The following is a 9221-nucleotide window of genomic DNA, read 5'->3' on the forward strand; positions in this document are numbered from 1 at the left end:
GGCAAACAACTAGAAACTAATTAGATGCCCATCAATTGGGAAACAGTTAGAAAAAGGTGTGGCACATAAAGGTAATGGAATATTACTGTGATATAAGAAACAATGACTATGCCAAACACAGAGAATCATGGGAAGACTTGTATGAACTGATGAAAAGTAATTAGAAACAGGAAAACAATATACACAATGACTTCAACAGGGTAAATGAAAAGAACAACAGTAGAACAAATGAAACTGAATGCTCTGAAATTATAATGATATCATTTCCTTAGAAAAGAGCTATGAGAATGTACCTTCCTTTCTTCTTTGCAAGGGTGGGGAACTGCAGGTATGGAATGCTATGGTTAATGTCAGACTTGCTTGACACACTGATTAGTTTTGCCTAGCTGGTTTCCCCTTCCCCCAACCCTTTTTATTCTTTGTAATAAGGGATAGCTCTCCAGGAAGGGGAGGAGGGGCATACTGGGAAATATAAGTGATACAAAAACAAACATGTCAATATTTTTCAGTAAAGCAGTTCCTCCCAGCATTCTTCCCCTATGCCCTCTCCTACCTCCCCAATTTATTCTAAGTTGTAACTGGAGCTGCCAAGGGCTGACTCTGAAGTCAGCCTGTTAAGTTCATCTACTTGACACTTTGTTGACGGTTATCAAAGTACTTTGTTCTCCACTAGAAAACCAGAAACACGATTACCAGGTCTCCCAGGCCTTTTAAAAGGAGCTCCTAAATATATCTCTTGAAGATTTGCTATGAGAATAGCCATAGAGCGGTAGGCCTGACAGGGGATGTGCCTTGTATGTGGGACAGCCCTGTAAATTTCTAAACTAAGGGGGGTGGGGAGGGTACGCATTTATATAACACCTACTATGTGCCAGGCACTATGCTAAGCACTTTACAAATATTATCTTATTTAATCTTCACAACAGTCTTTCCAGTGCTATCTCTACTTTACATTTGAGGAAACTGAGGCAAACAGAGGTTAAGTGACTTGCACAGAGCCACAGAGCTAATAAGTGTCTGAGGCTGGATTTGAACTCAGGTCTTCCTGACTCCAGGCCCACTGCTCTATCTACTGTTGCTAGGTGGTACAGTGGATAGAGCAATGGGCTAGGAGTCAAGAAGTCCTAAATTCATCTAGTTGTATGACCTTGGGCAAGCCATTTAACCTCTGTTTGCCTAAGAGGCAGCTAGCTAGGTGGCTCAGTGGCTAAAGTGCTGGGCCTGGGGTCAAATCTGGCCTCAAACACTCACTAGCTTTGTGACCCTGGACAAGTCACTCAATCTCTGTTTGCCTTAACCTACTGGAGAAGTAAATGGCAAACCACTCCAGTATCCTCCAAGAAAATCCCACGAACAGCGTGGTCCATGGGGTCGCAAAGAGTCAGATACAACTGAATAACAGTTCATCATACAGCTTCTTCCAAGGAGTGTAACATCCATATCAAATCACAAAAATCACATTATCTTAGAGTTAGGAGAAGACCTTAGTATGTAACCCAATCTCTGCCCCCCTCCTCCACAAGAATCTCTTCCATGAGAACCAGTGGAGTAGGGAGAAAGGCCCACTGGAATGCAAAGACATCTGCAGAATGAGGGGTAGGCCTAGGATGATGACTCTCTAAGGTCTTTGACAACTCTGAAGCCCTATAAGGCTGAGCCCTAGTCCCAGCTCTGCTGCTTACTTGGATAACTCACTCAACTGGGAAGTTAAGTTAACTCGAGAGAGCCACAGTAAAATAGGTATAATCAAATTTTCACTCTCCAAGCCAATGACTTCACCGACTTCACTGACTTCATAAGCTCATTATTAAGAATCAAATGAACCAATGTTCCTAAAAGGCTTTGTATTTATAAGCAATCAAACAAATAAATATTTCAGGAGTGTCTTTTTCCACAAATAGGAAAATGTGTACAGTTTTCCAGATAAAAACAAACAAAAGAAAAGATACATGACTTTCTCATGAAACTATTGGTCTAAAATCCTTGACACAGTCATTAAATTTCTGCTTAAAATCACCAGCGATGGCCTCTTCACTGGAGATTCCTCATGAGGTATCACTTTCCACTGGAAATAGCTATAATTATTAGAAGGTTCTTCCTTACACCGAGCCCAAATCTGCCTCCCAGTGACTTCCATCTGCTAATTCTAGTTCTGCCCTTTAATATGACAGCCTTTTCAATTATGTGAAGCTCTCACATTCTCTACCTCTTATATTCTACAGACTAAACATCCCATGCTACTTGACAGGTTTGTGGAGCAGAGAAAGGTAGGGACTATCTTGACCTCCACCCTGGAGCTAGGTTGAAAACATTTTCTTACACTTTGGATAAGGCAGTGCTTAACCCAAGGGCCTCAACCTCTAAGGGTAGAATTATAGACCAGTAGAAGAAATGCCTCAGACACTTACTGGCTTTGTCACCCTGGACAAGTCACTTAACCCTATTTGCCTCAGTTTCCTCATTTGTAACATGAGCTGAAGAAGGAAATGGCAAGCCACTCCAGTGTCTTTGCCAAGAAAATTCCAAAAAGGGTCACAAGGAGTCAGACATGACTGAGCGACAACTGAACTATCGTCACTCCCAGTATTCCTCATATTTCAGGGCCTCTTCCATACATTTCCTGGGACAGCCCTATTTATTTGTAGATGGGTATATCTCTGTATCACCAGCACCTACCACAATATCTTACACTTAAAAAAATGCCTGTTGATACTATTGTAAAAAGGAATCGGTAAGCGATCCCATTGGGCCCTCCATTCCTGGTCAGGCATCTACAATTCTCTATAAGGAAAAATCTAAGAAGCCAATCTTCCCCAACCCTCTCCCCTCAACAATGCCTAGTTTTCCTCTTCAAGGCCCCAGCTACAGATGGGAACATGTATCAGCCCAAGGACAAGATGATAATAAATCACAGAGCTAAGATTCTAATACACACCTGTCTTTTCCACCATGCCCTTCATTCTGACCTCACCACCTACATGGCATGGAAGGCTGGCCTAGCTCCACTGCCCCATAGCCCCTGCCCCACCCAGCAGCTCTGGACTGCTTCTCCTTGGCCTTCCTTCCCATCTGGGTGGTCAACAGGAGTTACTTCCGATTGGGAAAAGGGGTGTGGTCCAGATGCCCCCCCCACCCCCGTCCCTGGGGGTTCTCAGGAAAAGAGACAGAAAATCACAGCTTCTCCAAGTAGGAAGAAAAGTGAGAGGCCACCTAGTCTAGTCCAGCCCTGAGCCAGGGGGACCTTCTGTAGCATATTCAGCCACAGTTAGTTGAAGGGGTCCCAATTCTCCTCTCCCTGCCCCCAAAATGGGGACAGCCCAGAGATGAGGTCTGTTCCCCGGGCTGTCCCTCAAACAAGTCATTGTCTCGATATCCTCTTCTTCCCAGTGGCACACCTGAGTTCCCATTGGAGGTACTTGTTCTGAGACTCTGACCATTAAGCCTCTGGTGAAGGAGCCAGGAATTCTCCTTAGTCATTAACGAATTTCTCCATGAACCCTGGTTGTTGTATAGTATAATTCAGCAGTCACATGGCTGTCCTCCCCACATTGGGTCTAAATGGGCTAACTCAAAATCCCTTCAGTGTGATTTCTTGCAGGCCTTGTTTAGGAGCCATTCTATTAAGACCTGCCCATCCTTACTGCTTCTTGGTTTTAGTCAAAAGAATTGTACTCAAGTTTTGGTTCCGACACAAACTGTGAAAAGCAGAGTAAATCACAACTCAAGCCTCAGTTTGCTCATCTGCAAAATGGGGGTAACATTATACTACCCACTATACAGGAGTGAAATGAGAAAAGTGCTTTGTAAACTTTGAAGAACTATAGAAATGTGGACTACTGATTTCATCTTCCCTGGAAACAGGCTAAGTCAGTGGGGCTGTGATGTCCTCTTGCTAAGGAAGCTACTGGGTGGAGGAGTTACTTGGACTTCCCTCCTCTGTCCTGTCCGGGCTGTTCCTAAAGGGATGTCTTGTCTCTCAGAGCAAGAGTGGTTGTGTACCCAGCCTCCACCAAAGCCCCAAAATGCTAATCCTCCATTCTTAAAAATTACCTCTAAGTCATTTAGCAAGGGCTATAGTCAAATAAACCAGAAGGCCCCCAAGAACTGTCATCCCCTGCCCCACCTCTGCCATGTAGTCTAACCCCATATGTCTAGAAGAAATGAATGAATGAATGAATGAGTGAATGAATGAATGACTGTCTCAAGCCATCCTAGTGGCCTCAGGGTGGGGGGCTCAGCTTAGATGGAGAAGCAAGAGGAACTCACCAGAGAATCCAGATGTCTCCGTCCAAGGCCTCTTGTCACTTCTCCTCTCTTCCCCACCCCCTCACCTCTTCACCCCTCTGTGTGATTTATGACAGGAGAAGAAGGGGCAGGAGGTGAAGAGAGGCCCAGAAGTAGAGGTTGCCAAACTGGACAAACTGTTGAACCTCGTGAGGGAAGTGAAGAGCTGACCTTGGCTGTCCCCAGACTGCAGCACCTCCGCTTCCTGACCTGACCAGGACAGCACTCGATATGCCTCAGACCAGGCACCAGCCCTAGATAACCCTTCCCCCAACCTGGCCTCCAGCCCACCCCCTAAATTTAAACCCAGATATACCTTCCTCCCTCAGTGTTAAGGCCCACACCACAGGCAGTGGTCGTGCATCACACATCCCTAACTCCTAACCCCCGTAACCAGACCCTTGAGCAACACCAGTGGTCTCAGTCCTGAAGTGAGGGACCAAGAAAGAGATCTCTGCAGATGTGCCTATGAAAGCTGTTAACTACCCTCTCCCTTATGGATACACAAAAGGTCACTGGCCCAGTAACCCTCAATACCCTCCCAGACAAATAAACAGGTCTCAGAGTTTGCCTACTTGGTTCCAGGGTTCTTTGCCCTGCCCAGACACAAACACTGTAAGAGACAGCTGAACCACAATGCAATTTTATTGTTCAGTAAAAACAGCAGTGGAACCCTGGGAGAGGGCACAGATGCACCCTCCTGGGTTATTGCAATGGCTTTGCCCAGGCTGGTCTGCCCACCCACCAAACACACAAATGATCACGTCTGGGTGGGATGGCACAACTCCCTGCCTGCCCCATGAACCCTAGTGCAGGGCTCCCTGGCCCCATCAGCTTCAGGAACCAGAAGCAATTCTCAAGAGCTCCCACTCTCCCCAGCAGGGAATAACTTGGCTTCTGTCCCACCCATTCCCAGGGGCCAGCTCTGTCTGGTCTGGCCAGCTCCTGTCCTTCTTGCCCCAGAGGACAGACGGCCTCACTCCAGCCCCCTCCATTCCTCCCACCTTTTGCCTCTAGCCCAGAACACAGACTTACTCAGGCCCCACCCAGAAAGGGATCAGCCCCATGAGGGGAGCAGACATGGAAAGAGGGAAGTAGAGGGTGTCCTTGACTTCCCAGGGGCCAGTCCATGGCTCATGGGAGACAGATAGAGTGGACAGGGAGGTCCCTCCTCTCCCCTTGTCCTTCTAGGTCCATGGGATCCTCCTTCCATGGGGACTCAGCAGTCTGGGCAGGCTAGGTGATCCCAGGATGTCAGATGTCAGGGCTGCAGTAGATGGCTGCCCTCATGCCTGGGCTGTGATTGCTGAAGTTGCTGGGGTTGCTGGGATTGCTGGGGTTCCTGGGGTTGTTGAGATTGCTGGGATTCAGGTACCTTCTCAGCACCAGTACACACTGGGTGCACCCGGCAGGCCCGGCACACAATCGTACAGAGCAGCAGAAGCAAGAGGGCAGCAACACCATTGAAGGAGATGGCGATGATGGCCCCAGTGGAGAGCCCCGCCCCCATCGCAGGACAGGGGCTTCCCTTCACCCCCCACATGCCACCATGGGCAGCTCAACCCCTGGGCCCCAGCCCATCCCTGGGGGACTTGGTAGGAAAGATGGAGGCACCGGGAAGAGGGCCCAAGGCAGCCAGAACCCAGGTATCCAGGGAGCAGAGAGGTGCTGTTGCTCGAAGGATGTCCACTCACTGTGCCTGCCCTGCTGAGAAGCTTTCACCTTGGCCCGGGGCTGGAGGCAGAACAGAAATCTCATTAGCCAAGCATACCCCTGGAGTGGGCTTGGGTTGGGGAATGTTTCCCCAGTAGGACTGTGAGGTCCCCTTCCCTGTCACTAACTTCTACCAGTGCCCATCTCTTCCTGCCATTAACGGGTGAAGTATATTTACCCTCAAAGGACAGCAATGTGGGAGGTGATTCACTTTTGCCACAGAGAGGTCCCTTCCTCAGCTAAGTTCACAGTATACGATGTGGATCCTCAGTGGTTTGAACTGGGTTCAAACCCTAGCTCTGTTACGATGTGATCTTGGGGAGAGTCCTTTCCCCTGTGTGGACCAATTCCTTACCAAATGAGATTGGACCAGATGATCTCTATGGTCTTTCTAGCTATAAATCTTAAAATCTTATCATAAATTTAGTTTTTGAAAGTTGGTGAAAGAGCAAAATTGGAAGTTCTGGGGTCCATCCTCATAACTGAGTATGGAAATACAGTAGTTATTCAACCCTGACCACTACTTGTCAGGCACCCAGCATCAATCTCCGGGGCTACAGAGAATCCAGTTCCCAACCTAGACCAGGGGTTCTTGGAAAGCAGAAAGCTTGTCTCCCCATCAGACCACAGCCAGACCCCCTGGTCTAGACCCAGGGTTCAGGCCCCTATGTCTGTCCTATGTCTTAGCCTTCTCATGGTACTGAGGCTACAGGTAGGCCCTAGAACCAGGCAACAGATGGTGGAAAGGAGTGATTCTATTTCTGGGGTAAAGGACAACATTTAATTTTCCCATGCTGAGGCCCTCTCTGTCTTGCTGGGCTACCACCAGTTTTGCCTTCTTCCCCCTCCCCCAGCCTCAGTAATACAGCCTATTGAATTGGGGGGTGGAGTTCCTACCAAGCTGCTCCCAGGAGATGGGTCTCCTTCTCTAGACTTCCAGTCAAAGAAGACTGGGGTGAAAGTAGTAAGAAAACCATCTTGCATGGACATGTAAGTAATATATGTTTATGGAGGAGAACAAGAGTCAGAGATTTCCATCGCCCTTTCCACGGCCCTCTCCTTCAGAGTTCCCTATACTACTTCAAATCAGTATTGGGGGTTGGGAGGGGGGAACAGGTAGGAAAAGGAAGCAAAGAAAATCTTTCCCAAAGAGCAGGTTCATTATACCTGTGCACGGTTATGTATGGGAATACATCCATCTCTGAGCTGGGGGAGGGGGGGGGAGCTGGGTGGAACAGGGAGAAGTAAGCAAAGGCCAAAGGACCTTAAGGGGCTTGAGGAGGGCAGCTCCCAGGAGAGGGAAATGCACTGACCTCAGAAAGGAGAGCGTTGTCAGGGGCTACATGACCCGTGGCATGGGGGCCCCAGGGACACCGGAGGGAGGGCACCAAGGGGCAGCTGCCTCTCCAAGGTGGTCTGCCCTGTAGGGGTCTGCTCACACGCACTCTTCCCCCTGGTCTATTCCCTTTTCCCCCGCCCCAGCCCCAACCCGGAGGGGCCCTTCACCATACACTGGTGGGGAATGGGGGTAGGGGGCACGGGCCCAGTGACACAGCTAGGGGATCGATCCCCCTCCCCCCACGGCAGGGAAATAGAAACACCCAGATACCCACCAGACGTGTCCTACCTCCGCATCCTCCCTCGGGGTCCGGGCCCCCAGCTTTGCCCAGGCCGGGAGGAGGAGGCGGGCGTGGGGGGGGGGGGTGACGGCCGGACGGGCGGCCCACGGGGGGTGCACGCACACCCACGCTAGGAAACTTTGCAGGGGTCAGCGTGGGGGACGTGCGGGCGGGGCCAGTACCTGAGTCCGGAGCGCGGCGGCCCCGAGGCTGGGGCTGGAGCTCCGGGGATGCGCTGCTCCGGGGCCGCCGCGGGAGGCCGCCGGGCGGCGGCTCGTCCTCCTCCGGCTGCGGGTCCGGGCGCGGCACGCTCCGGGGCCTCGCCTTGCCGGGGGCTGCTCCGGCCCGGGCTCCCTCCGGCGGAGCCTCCGTAATGCTGCGCCTCCCGGGGCCGACGAACCGGGCTGCAGGCGCTCGAGCTCCGGCTCCGGCCACGGCTGCGGCTCCGGCGGCTACAAAACAGCAACGAGCCCCGCCCCCAGTCGCCTGGCCCGGCCCGGCCCGGGCACTGGAGCCGGCTAGCAGCCCCCCACGCGCGCGCGCGCGTCGCCGCCGCCGCCGCCGCCTCGCCATTGGCTGAGCCGCACAGGGGGGCCGTCTCCATTGGCCAAGCTCTGGGGCGGGAGGCCGCCCCCGAAGCCCCGCCTCCCGCCCGCCCCACCTGAGCCCCGCCCCCCCTCGGCTGGGCTCGGGAGCGCAGCGATGGGGACCAGGCTGGGGAGGGCTGGGGAGGGCGGGGGAGGGATGAATGATGGAGCAGAGTCAGGCGGGGCTCAGATGCACCTTCCCCTGCGGGAAGCTTCCCGGTTCTGCTTCCCATCTGAAGGGGCCGGGGTGGGGGGGGGAGGCCCACACCCCCCCATCTAAGAAAAGTCAGGGGAGGGCCCTGGAGGATGGGCTTGGACACCTCCCTGCTCTTTCAGAGCTGGGCACAGGGTACCAGTGATGGCCAAAGACTTTGCTGTTTCCCTACAGATCTCTTCCTACTAGAGTCCAAAGACTGTCTCAGCCCCCACTCACCCACCCACGGTGAGGAGGAATCAAGTCCATGAAACAAGCACGTACTGACTCCCCTTTGAAGGAGAGGGGAGAAGCAGTCCTTGAGGTTAAGGAGCTCACAGTCTTTTTGGAGATGCCACTCAGGGAGAAAGAATCAAGAGAAATATAATCAAGAGTTAGAATGTGTAGTAGTGTGTACGCTAGGCTATGGGAGTTCAATTTCAATTCGATTCAGTTTAACAAGGAAGAAGCATTTGTCAAAAAAGAAATGGCAAGAACCTTGGGGAAAAGTTATCATGTCATCTTAAAGTTCACCGTAGCTAAAGAACATGTTCTGACCTATATTCTAAATCTAGCAAGTAGATTTTAAAATGTTCAAAGAAAGGGTAAGTAAAGATCTAGTGTCTTAAGATTCTGCAGAAGAAATGGCCTAAGGAAAATGGGAAGTTTTCAGAAACAAAATGAGGACATAAAGAAGTGATTCCAGTGAATAAAAGGGGGGAAATTGTCTAACGAGATTCATGTAACTTCACAGGGAATTCAGTGACCAACTTAAATTTGACAACCAATTTTATAGAAGATGGAAGCAGGGGCAAATAGCTGAGG

The 9221-nt window shown here is 50.9% G+C and overlaps 1 protein-coding gene across 1 annotated transcript in view; it reads left to right on the forward strand.

Moving 5' to 3' along the window:
* The window catches only part of DNAI1 (dynein axonemal intermediate chain 1), a 252535-nt gene extending 247673 nt beyond the window's left edge, over positions 1–4862 (forward strand). Inside the window, exon 20 of the mRNA XM_020966929.2 lies at positions 4362–4862. Within this exon, the coding sequence (XP_020822588.1) occupies positions 4362–4454 (93 nt within the window). The 3' untranslated portion in view covers positions 4455–4862. The remainder of the gene's footprint in view (positions 1–4361) is intronic.
* Positions 4863–9221: the final 4359 nt, after the last annotated feature.

The sequence above is a fragment of the Phascolarctos cinereus genome, unplaced genomic scaffold, assembly GCF_003287225.1.
Source record: "Phascolarctos cinereus isolate Bilbo 61053 unplaced genomic scaffold, phaCin_HiC Scaffold_4;HRSCAF=312, whole genome shotgun sequence".
Taxonomy (NCBI): Eukaryota; Metazoa; Chordata; class Mammalia; order Diprotodontia; family Phascolarctidae; genus Phascolarctos; species Phascolarctos cinereus.